The sequence below is a fragment of the Rhinolophus sinicus genome, linkage group LG07 (genome assembly GCF_036562045.2).
Source record: "Rhinolophus sinicus isolate RSC01 linkage group LG07, ASM3656204v1, whole genome shotgun sequence".
NCBI classification, from domain to species: domain Eukaryota; kingdom Metazoa; phylum Chordata; class Mammalia; order Chiroptera; family Rhinolophidae; genus Rhinolophus; species Rhinolophus sinicus.
This window is the reverse complement of record NC_133757.1, coordinates 72,653,809-72,671,457: the sequence shown is the minus strand read 5'-3', so window position 1 is coordinate 72,671,457 and position 17,649 is coordinate 72,653,809. Positions and strand designations below refer to the sequence as shown.

At 41.5% G+C, this 17,649-nt stretch overlaps 1 protein-coding gene across 16 annotated transcripts in view; it reads left to right on the top strand.

The window, feature by feature from the left end:
• The first annotated feature begins 575 nt into the window (after positions 1-575).
• The window catches only part of HNRNPM (heterogeneous nuclear ribonucleoprotein M), a 37,200-nt gene continuing 20,126 nt past the window's right edge, over positions 576-17,649 (top strand). For 14 of the 16 annotated variants that reach the window (XM_074337711.1, XM_074337710.1, XM_074337708.1 and 11 more), the window contains exon 1: positions 16,747-16,883. In XM_074337711.1, the coding sequence (XP_074193812.1) occupies positions 16,806-16,883 (78 nt within the window). In that variant the 5' untranslated portion in view covers positions 16,747-16,805. Of the gene's footprint in view, positions 734-7,935; positions 8,106-15,723; positions 15,777-16,696; positions 16,705-16,746; positions 16,884-17,649 lie in introns of those variants that run through there. The other 2 variants (XM_019711922.2, XM_019711917.2) reach the window with 1 other exon arrangement.

Sequence of the window (17,649 nt, the reverse complement as noted above, 5' to 3'; positions counted from 1 at the left end):
GGCTTGTTCATTCCCTGGATAAACGATGAGTATGAATACATACTAAGTCCTCAGCTATGCTGTTTGGCGGTTGGTTGATGGGTTTCGTGAGAAAGGCTTAGGCCATGGGCTCTACACCCAGGAGCTCCCAGCGTGGTGGAAAGGCTGGACAGTGCCCAGATATTCGTGGTGCAGGATGATACTTGCTTAGAGACAGCATTTTGCACACCAGTCTTAGTCTGGCCCATCGGTATTCTGCCCTTGCCTGGCTAATTCCTTTATATTCTAGTAAACACAAATTTCGCTGCCCCTCTGCTCCAGCTGATTACGAAAAGAAGGAAGTGACTAGGTCCAGGTGGGGGGTGGGGAGATGACGCCTGCTCCCAGACCTCGAGAGCGGGTGGAGTATCCAGTAGACGTCTAACGAGTTTGTCGCGGGAATGAATGAATAACAGCTGAGGGTCCGCGCATGCGCGCGGCGGGGGCATGGCCCGGAGCAGGGGCGTGGCCCGGGGCGGGAGGGGACTAGGCGGGAGCCAGCCGCGGCGCGCGCAGGCGTTACTGGTCGCTCTGGATCACGTGAGCGCGCAGGCGCAGCGCCGTGCAGCCCGCTCCCTCACACAAAGCCAGACGCGGAGAAAATGGCGGCAGGGGTCGAAGCGGCGGCCGAGGTGGCGGCGACGGAGCCCAAAATGGAGGGGGAGAGCGGCGCGCCGGGCGCGCCGAGCGGCAACGGGGCTCCGGGCCCGAAAGGGTGAGTATTCCATGGCTCCTTGTTTCGGGTCGGGCACTTTACACGGCAGTTGGCGGTGGCTCCGTTAAGTCTGTTGGCTGCCTCCCCTGAGCCGAGCCTGGGCCCAGGCCTTCCCCGCGGGGCCTGCCGCGGGTGGGGGCGGACAAGGCGTGAGGAATGAAGCCTGGCAGTCTCGGGAGCGCCTCAAGGATTACTCCTTTCTCCTAGGCCTCGGGCGTCTATTCTTCCGGCCCCTGAAGGCCGGGTCCGCGGTCTCGGGTCTAGTCTTTGCGCGCGGGGATGATGGCGCGGACCCGGCCGGGAGCGGGCGAGTCCCAGAGTCTGCGGCCCGCTCGCTTGTCGGGTGACCTTGGGCGCGTGGTTTCATATCTCCCTCCAATCCCTCCAGTGCTCGGCGTCTCAGTTTCCCGATCCCTAAAGTGGGGGGAGGAGAGTGCGCGCGCAGAGCTTGGCTCGTGGTCGACCATGGTAAACGGTAGCGGAGGCGGGTGGCGGAGATATAGGTAGGGACCGGGAGGCCGGCTCCGGGGGCCTTCTCTTCCCCTCCCCCTCCGGCGCGCGCCGCTCCCCTCTCCCGCCCCGCGAGAAGTGCCTCGGTCGGGACCGCCCCTCGCCCCACGCTCTGGCCCTGGCTCAAGTCCCTCGCTGCGTCCCTCACTTCCTCCCCAGGTGCGCAGTAGTTATTTATGGAGAGATCGGGCCTGCTGCTCTGTGTGCACCCTTAGAAACAGTAGGGGGGGGAAAAAAGAAAACATTCTCTTCCGTGTTCTAGGGGAAGATTTTCCATCCTTCAGCTGGCCACCCACTTCCAAATTCCGTCACTTTTCGAGGCCTGCTTGAGGCTCTGTCTCGGATCCTTCATTTTAAAAATTTCCTTAAAGCATCATCTTGTGTCCCTGTGAAACCCCATTTTGATTACAGTCACCTGAAAGAAACGTTTTGGCTCTGACCAGCAGCTGTGGGGGAGGAGAGGGGAAGGCTGGGCACACATTTGATTTCCTAAAAGTTTTTAAAAATTGCGGTAACATAAAATTTACACTTTTAACCATTTTTAATGTATGATTAAGTGTCATTAAGTGCATTCACAGTGTTGTGCAAACATCACCACTGTCCATGTCCAGAACTTTTTCACACCCCAAATAAATTGTAGCCATTAACCAATAACTTCCCATTTTCCCCCCTTTCCGGGTCCTTGTTACCTTAGTTATACATTGTCTCTTACGAATTTGCCTTCCAACAAATTTTTAATGTGCTTAACTATAGTTTGTGGAGATTAAAAGTGAATGTAGTTAAAGCAATGTTAATGAGCACTCACTAATTACTAGCTACTGTGCTGTTAAACTTTTCCTTGGGTGGGGAGGAACAAAATACCATGGTTCCTCATCCTCAGGAATCAAGAGAAAGGCATTCTGGAAATGTTCCCAACACTTTACTATTGAAAACTCTGGAGGGATGTGTTCATTTTAGACTTTTTACATCATCTGTTTAGGGGGGAGCCTAGCTGGACTTCTGAGGGCCATATTTGGAGGCCTTTACAATACATTTATTTCCTGTATTTTTTATTTCAAAGTAGTTATTCACAGGTTGGAGCTGCTAGAACTGTGGTAGGTGAGAAGTTGAATTAGTTATGGATTATGTAGCATTTGGGGTACTTTAGCAAATTTCCCATTTTCCACTGTTTAGTTTCTTAAATCATTTTATGACTGATTTATTTGACAAACATAGCATGTGGACTATTAAAAATAAAAATTTATATTTACTGTAGATTACCAGGATGGTAATGTTAGTGTTAACTGTTTTGCAACGGAGAAAAAAAAATTTTTTTAACAGTTGAGAAAACTCCAGTTAAGGTAATTGACCCAAAGAGTCTAGGGAAGGCCATCTTGACTCCAAGGCCTTTGCTGCTTCCACAACACCACCCTGGTAACCTCTTACTAAACAGTCATTTGAAATGTATTATTTAAACCAGGTTCTCTGTGCTTCGCAGTGATTTGAGAGCTACTGTGTGTGTGTGTGTGTGTGTGTGCGCGCACGCCCCATAATTTAAAAAGGGATTGTATATTTGATAAAAAGAATTTTTGAGGCACATTAGATTGTGAGCTCAGGATTAGAATAGCGGGCTCTGGGTTGTTCAAATGCATGCTGTCAGCTCTTTGCTTTCACTTTGCTCTTTGATTTTATTCATGGTAGTTAAGCAAAGAGATAGAGTCCGCAAAGATTAGGTTGTTTGTTTTCTTTTCAGGGTCCTCAGGTGGGTTCTTCCGTTACCATTTTGCAGTCTTACAGTTAGTTGAAAGCTGAATTGCTCCTTCCATAGTCTGTAATGAGTATAATGCCTAGGTTTCCTCAGCCACTGCTCTAGTTGAGGGTGTTTTAAAGCCTAATCAGTATATGCAATGGTAGAAGGCTAGGAGTGAATCAGGCCACCTCCCTGCTTCCCTCAAAAAAATTATTGGTAGGAAACTATATCACCGCCAGTCAGTGTGCTGAGTCTCTGCTTTAAACCTGTAAGTGTGGATAGTAACCTTTTACAGGTGAAGGAACTGGGGCCTAGCAAAGAGATGGTGCTTGGGGTTTAGGCTTGATATGGGACCCTACTACCTTAGTCACCTTAAACATTGCACTTAACATTTACCAAGCTACTGTTTTGTTAGGCTGTTTGTTGATCAGCCTTGTGAGCTACCATGGACACAGGTTTTGCTGGTTTTGCTGGTAGAGAACCAGAGAGGAAGAGCTTGAGTCACGTGGCTAATTAAGTGGTGGACCTGGAGCTGGAATAGTGCTATGAATAGTGCTCCCCACATCTTAAATGCATTAGAGGAGCTCAGGATTGAAAGGATTTCTGTGAAGAATCATTTTATGTAAGGGATGGTTCTCAAGGGGATTGGGGGCAGGGTTGGAGAATCTTTACCCTCAGGAAATGTGTTCAAGATTTTAGGGGATTGGGGTTGCCATTTCAGAGTGCACTCTTGATTGAAAATCTCTGAAAGTAATGAGATTATTATATATGGGAATGCCATGGAGGCCTAAGAGGGTAGGGATTCAGTTTTACACAGTGAATGTAGAGGTGGCACTCTACATTGTGGAGTAGGCACTCTTTTTCTTTTTTTTTTAAAGTTGTGATCTTTATGTACAGTATAATTCTAGTGTGAAAGAACAGTGATGTGACAAATTATCAATTTTCAAAGAACAAAGTCAGTGAAACGATTCCAAACCATATTAAATATAATTAATCTTATTTTAATGACTTGGAAGGTACTTTCAGATATTTTAGGCTTTTCTTTATTGATGTATTATGAAATAGGTTGATAGAATGTCAGAAAAACATTTGGTTATATGGGTTCTATTTAGACCTTAACGTGGATGATTGGGTGCCAGATCATATGGAATCAGAATCATTGGCAGTTGGGAATTGAGAGCCGGTTAGCAAGGCGAATTAAGCTGGCCTAGGTAGGTCACTTGCTGTGGCTTCCCAGTATGTTTCTTTGAAAGATTACACATTTGTTACTTTATGGTTAAAAGTCAAGTTACTGGGTTTGGAATGAACAAACATGAGAAGAAACTTTAAAAAACAATGTTGTAGAACTGGCACAATAAACTGCTGGCAAATTTAGAATTTGGTAAGTATCAGTATATGAAGTCCTCACTGAATCAAGATAATAAATATATATCCATAACCCCTGGAAACTTTGTTGCACCACTTTGTGATCCTCTGAGTCCTCCTTTCCCCCACGCCTGGGAACCTAGGGTCTGCTTTCTATCAGTATGCATCAGGGTGTCTTGGAGACATTTTTGATCTTCGCCTTCAAGACTGAGGGATGAGGTTGCTGCTGGCATCTCTTGGATAGCGATCAGAGATGCTGCTAAACAGCCTGCAGTGCACAGGGCAGCCCCATAACAGGATTATCTGGCCCAAGGCGTCGGTGCTGAGGTGGAGAAACTCTGCTACAGATTAATTTGTTAGATTAGATTTTTTTCAAATACGTTTTATAGGATGGAATCATACCATATATATGCCTTTATTTGTCTGGTTTCTTTGAGTATAATTTGAGATTTATCTGTGGTAGTTTATCACTTTTTGTTGAGTAGTATTTCAGTGTATGGATATACTACAATTCGTTTATTCATTTATCTGTTAGTGGACGTTTAGATTTCCTGTTTTGAGATATTACAAATAATGTTGCTATGAATGTTTAAGTATAAGTTTTTGTGTGGATATATGCTTTATTTTCTCTTGGGTAGGTAGCTGTGGGTGACTGGGTCATGGTAAGTGTCTTTACCATGTTTTAATGTCTATAATCTAAATTTGGGGTATTTATCAATGTTGCCAAATTATAATCTGCCTATAAAAAATATACTTCTGAAAGGCTTTTAGAGTTAAGTGCTAACATACATTTTAGGGCTACAGAAGACTACTTAACTAATTTTATCCTGAAGATGGGGAGAAAATTGGGTTGGACATTTAAAAATGGACTTTTCAGGATACCATTCTTAAACTGTCACATCATCTATACTTGAATATCTTTCTTGAGTGAGATATCTTTAGGAGTGGTTCTCCCCAATTCTGTCAAGAATAGAGTTTATGGTGGTTGTTAGAAATAAGAAGAGGTCAGTTTATTAAGAAGCTGGAAGTGACAAAAAGATCGTTCTAACACCTTTTACTTATGAGGAAACTCCTCAGAGTGAGGATTTTGTGCTGTGTTCACACCTTGGGAATAATCCATATGAGCTGCTTTCTCAGTGGCAAGCCCTGTGATGTGGATTAACTCCAAACCAAATACCAGCTTCTGTGGTTAAATTGGGTAGTTTATTCTTAGCCATGAGAATACTGAAGAATCTAGGTGCTTTGTTACCTGCTTTAACTGTAGTGATTTATACATTTTGTAACTAATAGGTGAGCTGACAGCCGTCTGAAAACACAGACTAGAACTATTACTGTGTCGTGGACCCTGTGTCACGATGTTTTTTAAATGTTAATCTTAGAATATTTGAGTTTCAAAAGAAACCAGTTATATTAAAATTCATTTCTATCCACAGACCCTGTGTAGGTCCGTGAAATGTAGATTATATCTACAGTTCAGGAATTTTTACTAACACTTGCCTCCTCACATGCCAAGAGTAAGCATTTGGTCAATAGTCTGTCTGGAGATTTGGGTGCAGGACTTTCATGTGGAGTAGACACTTGGCCTGTGTGACAGATCTGTTTGTGGTGTGCAGCCAGCCTGAGGAGGTTCTGTTGTGAACCTGGGTAGATGGTAAAGAGTTCTAGGAATCTGAGGACTCAAGTGGCCATACCTCCCACATCTGTCACCTTACGTGAAGGAAGTCTATTGCATGTCGGTATAATTCAGATCATGGAGGAAGCTGCTTTCCTTAGTTTTGCCTAGGATGGGTTACCACTTGGCACCTTTGTACTGGGATATGAGGGAGTAGTAAAAAAAAAATTTAGGGGACTACAAAAAGTTGCTAACTTTACAATTTTTCCAAGTAAGTATGTTAAGAGAAGGTCCTCTAGCTACCATCCAATGTTTGAACACTACCCCCCCATACAAGGAAGACTCTCCTAGAATAAAGATCAGCCCTTTAATTAAATAAGTAGTTTTGTAAATCATCAATACTTCATATAGTCTTGACTCCCCGCCCCCCACCCCCCAGCCTGGTTTGCATTATGGATCACAAAGCCTCTGCGTTTGGGAGTCTCAGGATTCTCACTGGTGGAAAGAACAGGGCTCACGAAGCAGAAGGTGCAGGACTCGATGCCCTAAGAGGAACTTCCTGTGGCTCCCTGGTTGTTCCTGGTTGGCACTTACACGTGTCTGCCTGTAGTCAAAAGGGACTGAACTCGACGAGGAACAGCCTCATTTGGGCACCGCATGGGTGTACGGCCTTGTTGTCCCTGGGCTACTGCCTGGGCTTCCAGCCTGATGTCTGGTTCTGTGCTTTGGAAGTCTGCATTTCTTACGAAGCTTTTTTCGTGTTCCACTCAAAGCCAAATTTGTATGTATAGAGCTTAGAAATGAAGTGTTATTGTATGGAGACATCTAACACACCAAGGTAGAAAGTATTACAAGAAAGGCCATGCCAAAAAAGTACCACCCTTCTTTGCCGAAGGTGGGATTGTTTGCAAGCTGTCTTTTACCTTCCAGGGTTGCTCAGACTTGGTGTTTTCTTAGTTTAACGTAGTAGGGATGTATTGAGAATGATTTCTTTCCCTTAAATTTTTTTTTAATTGTAAAATATATGTAAGTTATCATTTTAACCATTTTAAGTGTATAATTCAGTGCATTAAGTACAATGTTGTACATTATACCACTTCCACTCTCCATTTTCAGAGATTTTTAAATCATTCCAAACAGAAACTGTACACACTAAACAATAGCTCCCTATTTCCCTCTCCCCCCAGTTCCTGGTAAGTAACCTCAATTCTTTCTCTCTGGCTGGCTTATTTCACTTAACCATAGCATAATGTTTTCAAAGCTCATCTGTGTTGTGCATGTATGAGCACTTCATTTCTTTTTATGATTGAATAATATTCTTGTGTATACCACATTTTGTTTAATCCATTCATCTCTTGGTGGACACTTGGGTTGTTTCTGCCTTTTGGCTACTACAAATAAAGCTCTGTTGTACAAGTACCTGAGTCCTTGCTTTCAGTTCTTTGGGGTATATACCTAAGAGTGTAATTGCTGGGTCACATGGTAATTATGTTTTAACTTTTTGAGTAACTGCCACATTTTTTTGTAACAGTTGCATTTTACATTCCCACTTAAAACAAATTTTTTTTTACACAACAAAAGGCACTTTTATTTGTGGCGCTAAATTGGTTGGGCCTATGTGCACCACCTCATTTCTGTTCCATGAAATCTTGTAAATCTTTTACTGTTTCTATTTTGGAATTAAAGCACCTCAGGTAGGGAATTGGCCCTGAGTCCCAGCTCTTGTTACAGCCCCATAGAAGTGTGTGAAGGCCTAGGAGAGCACCCTCTTCTTGGGAGTGGTTTCTTGATAGGTGGGTCTAAGGAGTGCACTACTGCAACTTGCTGCTGTATGGAACACTTTACTTTGAATGTCTCATCAAAATCAATGTTAGGCTTGTGTTATGTGTAACTTTGTGTGGAATTGTAAACCTGGCAGATCAAATACTGTACTAATATATGGACCGCCCCCCCCCCTTTTTTTTTTTTTACCTCTTTTGAATTCAGTGAAGGAGAACGACCTACTCAGAATGAGAAGAGGAAGGAGAAAAACATAAAAAGAGGAGGCAATCGCTTTGAGCCATATGCCAATCCAACCAAAAGATACAGAGCCTTCATTACAAACATACCTTTTGATGTGAAATGGCAGTCACTTAAAGACCTGGTTAAAGAAAAAGGTAATGAATGGTACTGGTGGTTGATTAGGGTAAGAAGGTTGGTGTGTCATCTTTTCTGTGGCTAATTCCTTGGTTATTTTTTGTCATTGGAAGCTTTTCTGGGTAGAGCATGTGTTCTGTCCCGGCTTGAGAGTTAAGTTCCTCCCTCCCCATTTTTTTTGTGGTCATGCACCTGTGTGTCAAACAGGGTGGTTTGTGTGGTCCTTTGGCCTACAAATGATTTTACTGGCTTTATATGGCTAATAGGACTTCACTTCAGCTTGAGGGGAGCCTTTGTGTTCAGGAAATTTTCGGAATTTTTCATATTAGGTGGGAGAGGTTTTTCCTTTTCTCGCTTTTTTAAAATTATTTTTTAAAGCTTTTTAATGCTGGTGGCAAGGTAGTTTGTTTAAATTTTGTGGATGTCTTCCTGGGGTTAAAATTTGGTATCTGGTACTTGTGCTACTCAGATTCTAAATTATAAAACATTAGCTTGTGTTTAAACTGTTAGGCTTTTTCTCCCCTGGGTAAAAACACTTAGATTGGCAAGTGCAGAGCTCAAAATAAGGCATCTGCTGTGCACTGCGGTGCCTTCAGGCGCACAGTAGTCACAGCCCAGGTGTCCAAATTCTGGCCTAGGGCAGGGAAAACAGCTGAAGCTCTGCTGCCACCAGGAGGTCCGAGGAGGTTGGTTGCCCCCATGGTCTCTGCCTCACACTCCTGTGCACACCCGGTGTGTCTTCTCTTTCCACACTCTTGTTCTGCTTCTTCTGTCTTCCTTTCTTTCCTGATTCTTGGCCCTGCTGGTGGCACTCAGGGCTAAAGAGATTGCTCAGCCCTGGTTTAGACAAAACTTGATAGAGAACAATTTGTCTAATGCCTCGAGGTCTCCCTTCACCCCCACCCCCAAGGGAAACCTAGACTCAAATTACCCTTAAATGGAGTCTTTTTTGAAGGACTGAAAGGTATTGGTTTTCTGGAGCATTCATAATGAAAAGAGATTTGAGCTTGATTTGTCAAATGATTAACATTTCAGTGACGGACAGAGGTGCCACTTGGATATAGGCCATTTTGGTATGTGTACTGGTGCTCCCAGCATTGGGTTTTGAAAATATGAATGGCCCGCTGCCATCATTGTCCCATCACTTGATTCAACCATGACATTCCAGAAGCACTAGGCACCGTGAACCGCTCTGTACAGTCATGTATGCTGCTCCCATGTAGTATTTCTCCAGATAACACGGATGGAAAAACGTTTTGGTGTGAGATTTGTTTTCTTGCCTTGATCAGCCAAATCATTCCTGCCAATGCTCTTAGGGCAAGAGTGAAGTTTCTTCTTTTTGTCTGAAGGGCGTGTCATGTGGCATCCCAGATGCAGTGTTCTTGGTTTTTGGGACTGCTGCTTCAATACAAGCTTAGAATTTCTGTACAGCACAGTTGGGTCTCATTTGAATTAGTTTTTGGAATAATCCCCAAATTTGTGTTCTTGTGATTTGGTTGAACCACTGAATGGATACTTCCATTGATAATAAGGTATAGTAGTTCCAAGAACCAGGAATGTGGCTTTGAAAATGCAATGTTAGAATTTTGTAAGAGATTGTAGGCCAAATTATTTTTTCATTTTTAGGAGTGTGTGAACCAGTTTTGGGACATGATGGATAAAGTAGGTGACATTTTCACTGCTTAACCATTCAGTAATTTCAGTTTTGGAAGCCTTAAAGCTGGTAGCAGCCGCAGCCATGACGTTTCTGGATGTAGAAGCAGTTCACCTCAATTTCCTATTTTGCACTGTATTAATCGTGGAGCCAGCCTGGTGGTTTATTCGGATACTTCCAAACTGGTTCTCATATTCCCCTGGCATACTGCTATGAATGCCCTGGCTCAGCCCTTTCAGTGTATTTTTGGTGGTGTAATTTAGAATTACAGGTGTGCAGTAAATCAGTTATTTTTAACAAATCTTAAAATGTTCTTGTTTAGAGCTCCCCTGTACAGGTTAAATTAACTATTTTCTGTTTAATTAAATTATTAGCCATATTGGATTGTGGGTAAAGGGATTTATGAGAAAGGTAGTCTTTATTTATGGTAATGTTTGTATTTAGTATGTAAAGTCTAAAGAAAATTACTGTTTATATACCTATGACTCCTTAAGAAATGTTCTTATTCTTTAGGTTTTCAGAATATATTTTTATTCATATCCTGGTATACCAAGAATAGGTTTTAAATGGTTATTTGAAATCTGATTGAAATTGAAACAGTTACTTGAAACCTGTTGCAAATAAGTTTTAGGTTTTTGAAGACTTGTTATTGTGCAGGAAAAAAATTGCAGATAGAGGCCACCCTAAAAGCATGAGTCTCAAGATAATCTCTGGAGTGGACAAAGCAAAGATTTGGGCTGTCATGATCCAACCTCTTTATCTCTCTGTATCTTAAGAGTCGATCCCTGATGAGATCATCCTGTTTCAGAAAACTAGTGGAGCTAGAATTAGTTGTCCTCAGCTTAAAGATCTGAAAATGTTACGTCATTGCAGCACTGTCACCTCTCAGAATTAAAGTAGTAGCTTTGAGATGGCATGACAGGAGCTTTTCTAAGGCTGATTAATCTTGCCTGAGATTTCCTTACGTACCACTCCCTAATTCCCAATCTTTTACCCCCTCCTTGGACATCAAGTGTGTATTTATATATAGTCTTTGTCTTTAATTTTAGTGTTTAACAGCATTCTGGGAGATCCTAGTAATAATTTATATATTATGTGAACTGGTCATTTTTCCAAACCTGGCCTTTTCCTGTAGATGGGATCACAAAGCTTGTTTGGTGCCCAGCTTTTTGGTGGCATTTTCACGAAATCAGCATTGCTGATTTTAAAGAGAAACAATGTATTGAGACCTTTGTTGTGTTCTGAGGCGGGCTGCTTTTTTGCTCACCCGTCCACCCCTATCATATCTGTCAGGGACATGGATTAAACAGTTTTCACAGCTCTTAGAATTGAATGCTCTCTTTCCCTGAACTTTCCCCTTCCTGCTCTAAGTGTTCTGCTGGGACAAGGGAAAGGTTTCTGTTGTCCTTCCTTTTGACTGTGCTTATTTTTTAATGGCGGTATTACATGGAACAAATAGCTGCTCTGAACACCCAGTTGTTGCTGGATTGAAAAAAAAATTGAGAGCCAGTGTAATATGAAATTGGGCGATTGCCAAACCAGGTTTGAAAGTGACTTAACCGTCTAACAGCCACCTAATTTTTATCACTGAACATCTTAAAGACTTTCTCCGTAAGGACTGGGCTAAAAAGTAAGATTTCTGTGAGCAAAGGGTGATTTGGAGCATTTTGCACTCAGTGTTGTGCTGCAGTACTGGGAGGTCCTGTGTGGGTGCGGAAAGCTGCGCCAGGCTGTTGATTCTGGCCTCACTGGGGAGCCAGGGAACCGGTGGGGCAGCTGTACCCCAGGCAGCAGCGAGCTACAGTGGGGAAACAGCACAGTTGGAGGAAGAAAGGAAGGTCAGTGCTGGAGTGTCCTCTTCAATGCCAAGTTTAGCAGTAGTCAGTTTAACTTGTGTAAGCAAAGATTTCTTTAAGCACTTAATCCTTCTGTTTTAACTTAATGCATCACTTTAAGTAAATTTCAAATTTCAGCTGACAAAAATCCAAGGCCCGGAGGGCACGTGGAGTCACAGGAAGTTCCTGGTGGCTCTGGGGGATAATGTTCACTGTGTGTCTGTGGACCAGAACTTTATTTTTAATTTCAGAAAAACCCCACGCAGTCTTATCTGGCTCCTTCAGGTTTGCCTCTGTTGGAAATTCAGCCTGCATTTTGGAAAGTCCTGTTACACTAAAGCATTCATATCTGTGGGTACTTGGGTTGAACCCCAACAGCGCAGCCTGCCTGGTTTACTTGGTGGTCTTTGGTCTAGTTAGTTGGTGGTGCGCTTCTGCTGTTGCTACAGTCAGGAGCAAGAATGGGCTCAGTCGTTTTCTAACTTGTCCATAAATGAAGTCACTGTGTAGATTATTGTATAGTGCTGTGTATAATGCACACCCATGTTTTTGGCCCAAACTTTCAGGGGAAAAAATCTTTTGTTTTAATTTTTTAATTCAAATTTTTATCTGTTTACATTTAAGTACTTGTTTTTTGTATTACAAAGGAATTTTAGCGTTTAATTTTTAAATTTTAAATTTTAGGTAACAAATAATTAAAAAACGCAAGAACAGATACAAGGTACAAGAAATTTTACCTACGGGTAACGAATTTACGACATTTACATTTACGCATCCTAGAAGGCTACATACTGGTAAATTTGCAAGTTCGTGGGAAGTTCAACAAAACCGAGGATCCCATTCCTGGGTGTTATTTTGCATATGGATATTATTATTGATTTCTAGAGTTACACTTTTAATTCATAAGCATTAATTCATAAGAATTAAAAACATTTATGTAGATACGGAATTAGTACCCATATGTAAAGCGCACACTTGCCTTATTTTTCCCTCACGAATTTGGGCAAAAAGGGTGTATTATACACGGCAAAATACGGTAATTATTTTGCCAGATTTCAAGTTTCCTACATATTAAAGAAACAAGCCTTTCTAAATTCAAGTATGCATGTATTCTATGCACCCCTCCATTAAAGTGAAAATGTTTGCTAGCGTGTCCTACTTACGAGTCCCAATGTTTAAAATTAGAGGCCTTTTCACATATGAATTCTTTTCAGTGAAGCTTTGGCTTCTGTACTCCATTTTTTGGTCCATTCCGACTCGAACAGTAAATGACAACACAAACAAATACGCTTTGTGGGAAAAAATAGGTGCAGAAGTGTTAAATCAGAGTAGCTCCAATGACTACCTAAATTATTCTTGGGTTGCTCATCTACTTATCCTCATGATGTGTTTTATTCTTCAGGCAATATTTTTAATCACCTGAATGTTGCTTAAAAATGAGTTGTAGCATTTTTTTAAAAGGTAGGTGATAACATTTGGCATTAGATTTTTCAGTTTTATTATGTTGATATTTTGATGTTTAGCTGGAATAGAATTTTTCTCAATAGCCTCATCTTGGGAGTCCATCCATATTCCAAAGGGAAGAGGAGCAGCAGTAATTTTCATTAACACCTGAGAATTCATTTCTGTGACATTGTTGGCTGCTGCCAATTTGTGAATTCAGCCTCTCAGTCCTAACTGTGATCTGCTCTGGTTGATTGGCTCTTTTAAACTTCATTTCATTGAATGTGACCAGAGTCTGCATAGTTCTATGGCAAATTTTGCCTTCAGAGTTTTTGTTGGTAGTTGTACTGACTACTAAGCAGATCTTGCTTAATTTAATATGTAGATCTAAAAGAGAAGTGGTCTTTTGAAGGCTTTATCATTAGCTTCCTGTAGGGAAGTATGAATTAGCTACTGTTGCAGATCTGTGACGCTGATTTGCTTAGTACCGGACTGCTGTGGTCTCAGGGTCCAGAGGGGAATGTTGTGAATTTATAAAGACCATGGCTATTATTGATGACCCTGGGAACAGCATTGCTCATGCTAGAGCCCAGCGATCACCTTCACCTGTGGCTAAACTAAGGCTGGAGGGTTACTTTAATGTAGTTTTTTGTTTTTACTAAACTGTACCGTTTGGGGAAAAAAAAGAGGGAATATTTAAAGCAAATTTTTAGTGCAGAGAACTGAAGTCGGGTGTGTGCCATCACTAGAATGTTAAGTGTGAAAAGTCCTAATTTCTAAAACTGGCTTTTTGTTAAAATGGTTATGACCATGGAGAAAAGTTTGGTTGGGACTTGCTTGGTTTCTAGGTTACAATGACAGTTTTTTGATGAAGTGTCTTTGTGGGCACAGACTAGAAACTGTCCATATGTATTTGTCCAACAGTATTTGAATTTTAACAACATTGTTACAGCTGTCCTTGAGGTAGATATTGTGATTCTTTTATTTTCAAGGCAGTGGTCACAGTCACAGGCTCGTAGCAAATAAACTTGGGGTTTCTCTTCACTGTCTTGACACTACTTCCATCAAAATGGAAACAAGGACTGTTGGTCCTCAAATGGCTGCTGTTTTTGAAATAAATGGCTCTTAACATGGCTTCAGGAATGGCCACAACTTTTTTGGAATTGCTTTACTTTTGTACAGGTAAAATAAAGCCAATCTGTGTGACTATCCTTTGTGATCATTTTTCAGTTTGCCCCACAGAAGTACCTACTGCACAAGTTAAACTGTACCAGTCCCTCCTATTTCCTTTCTTCATCTCTGCACTGATTGTGTGTCCTTCCTGTTTTGTGCAGAGGGCCGGTTTGGTTAACATTTCAGGAAAGGGCAAGGGAGGCGAAGCTGTAGCCTACACTTTGAACACTTGGCCTTCTTGTTTTCAACTGCCATGCAAAGTCCGTTACTAATGAATATGCCTTTCAAATTATTAATTTTGCTTAAAAATAATTTTATCTTACATTTAAATCTTTCCTTATAATTAAAAATCCTCAGTAATGTTAATATCCTTTGAACAAAAGAGTTAAAATAGGCATGGCTTGTTAGGTCATTAAAAGGGTTATTTTAACCCTTGTATTGCTAAACAAAAACTTGAAAACTGAATCGGAGAAGGCTTTATCATCATCAAAATAATCCTTAAAAAAAAGGATATTTCTGAGAACAAAAGCCCTTTTCTTGACTTTGGAGAAACTGCTTAGTTTTCTGTGTGCCATCTTCAAGTTCAGCAGCTATTTTGGTGGTTGTCTTGATGGGTTCTAACATCTGATCATGGTGGTCATGAATTGGCAATCCAAACCTTGAGGAAAATCTGTGGAATCTTTTGAAGTGCTTTGCTTTTCCCCCCCTTTGTGTAATCAGGATTACATGAGTCTGTTTAGCTGTTCAGATGCAAATTGAACTCTAAATTTGCATTTATCTGTGTCCTTTAATGGGGAGGTTGAGAAAGCCTCAAGAATAAAGCCTGGGTTAGTCAGAATCCAGATGCTGCTCTGGTTTTCTGATAGGATGTTCAAACAGTCTGCTTCTGACAGTTGTGGGGCCTAGTGCTGTGTGTACAGAATTTGGGGGCCCAGTGCAGAATGAAAACGTGGGGTCCCATTGTTAAAAAATGGTTCGGAATTTTAAGATGCAACGGAGCATTAAACCAAGCCTGTGACCCTCCTTAGTGCAAGCCCAGTGTTGTGACGCAGGTTGCACACCATGGAGCTCGCCAGTGTGAGCGTCTTTGAACTAATACATATCCTTGATTTAGCGTTTGAGCTCAGCTCAGTGGCATTGCAATTGGTGTGCTGTTTACCTGCTTTCACCAATAAGTGTGTTATAAAACTGTTTTCTTCCCCCCAAAAGTGAATCACGCAGACCTCTTTCCTATAGATTTGGATTGCCTCTAGTTACGAAGGAGAGTCCAGACAGAGAAATTGATATGGAAATCTGTGGAAATAGCTTGTTTGTGGTGGGAGGAAAATCAAGGACATATTGTTAACAAGTTTCACCTACTTTTACTGCACACCTGTAATGCCTAGTTCGGTGGTTTTAGAGTATATGGAGTGTTTCTGGGCTTTCTTATAAGGCAGAGGCTCCATACAAGGTTGCTGATGATTGTTCTAAATTCCCATTGTTTTCTTGGCTTTTCTCCCTTGGTTTATGTGTCGTCTGGAAACTGATTTGTAGTTGGTGAGGTAACATACGTGGAGCTCTTAATGGACGCTGAAGGAAAGTCAAGGGTAAGTGTCTGAGAGAATTTCTTCTGTGGATTTACTACATGAAAAATGTAACTGTATGGTGGCGTGGAATCGAATGAAATCAGGAAGGCAGTGAGTGCTCATGTTATAGTAGCCATGTTTGATTTTGCCAAACATTCGAGTGGGGTGGGAGGGGATTTGCAAACGGGAGTCCCGCTTTTCCAAATGGCTGGCCAAAGAGCTTTTTGGTATTCTGTTTGGATGCCCAATTTGGATAACGGGGGACCAATAGCAGCATTGTCTCTTTGTTAACAGAGGAATTGGCTGTGTGTGAATTATGCATGGAATTTTAGCGGTGGTATATTAATGTAAAACGTGTGTTCTTGTCTAGAAAATGTTACTCTTGGTTGTTTGCTGAATTTGAAAGTGGTGTGAACCAAAGATTCCGAAAAGTTGCCTTTGTGCCAGTAAATTGTAAAACAAATATTTAAAACCTGAACGTTTAAAATTGGCCTAGCTTAAAGAGACAATAAACTATTTTCTGTCGTGCAATAGAATGGCTTAGAATAATCAAAAGGATGAGCTTAATTTATGGAAGGGATGGATTTAGGAGGAGTATGATAAGGAATTGATTGAGTACAGAAGGAAGCAGATCTAAAGTTTGTGTGATTTCTCGGAGAATCTGAATTTAGGTCTGCTTATTATAACTTCAGCAGCTATAGTGCAATGCTGGTAATGTGCGGGAACAGGAGATAAGGAGCCCAGCTTTTAACAAGGACGGCTAGGCGAGACGCTTACTTCTGCCAGTTTCCCCTTAGAAGGGTTGATTTAAAAAAAAACTACAACTTTTATTACATACATCATTTTTATTTTATAACTGTCATTGATATTTACTATTTTTTTCTTGTCTTTTTTTCCCCCCTTTCCTTGCTCTTCTGATTGGTCTGTGGCTTCTTCCAAAGGGATGTGCGTAAGTATTGTCTAGTTACTTATTGGCATTTGAGCCTTCTAAGTTGTAGGACTGGTTTCACTCATTTCCTTTTGACTCTTCATAGCGTTGTTGAATTCAAGATGGAAGAGAGCATGAAAAAAGCTGCTGAAGTTCTAAACAAGCATAGTCTGAGTGGAAGACCACTGAAAGTCAAAGAAGTAAGCTCTTGAAACCCTGTGGATATCGTTTGTAATTGTTGAGTTGTCCTATTCGGAGTTAGGAAAAGACAAAAATAGTCCTGGACTACGTTTTACAGTGCAGACTAACCTGTTTTTTGATGAAGAGGGTCATCACAGGCTTCAGTAGTCATCCTGTAAGAATGAGCACTCCCTGAGCCACTGCCGCCTGCCTTCCTAATGTCTGTGATTGGTCTGTGACCACCCTGCCTCGATTTTCTCAGAGGCATTCATACTGAGCCTGTGGTTTTCTGTTGGTTTTTTTAGTGGGTTCTATACGTACAGTTTTACCCAGTTTGACCCCTTTTCTTGCCCTGCCTTTTTTTTGTTTGTTTGTTTGAGTTTGTCATTACTCAAATCCTCTTTTTATATCTAATTCAAATCTCAAATACCTTCTCTTTTTCCAGGAAGGGGGAGGTTGTTTTGACGATTCACTCCCTCCTTGACTTATTTTTACTTCTTGGAGGAAAATCAGTATATTCAGAGCTCAGAGTAGAAAGTATGGTAGAGTTTAAGGTCTCTTGTGTGTTGAAGATGATACACGAAAGGGCATAGAGTTTAGGCATAGTGTCAATACCAGAGCTTCACAAACCTGTCCAGACTTTACACACGAGTCAGATGCCTGAATAACATGAAGGATGGAGAGTACCTTGGTGATCTAGAACTGTGTTTTCAAACTGAAAAATCACTGATGGGGTTTGCAGGAATTACAGAACCTCCATTGAATTAATAAGATCCAGCCATGCCA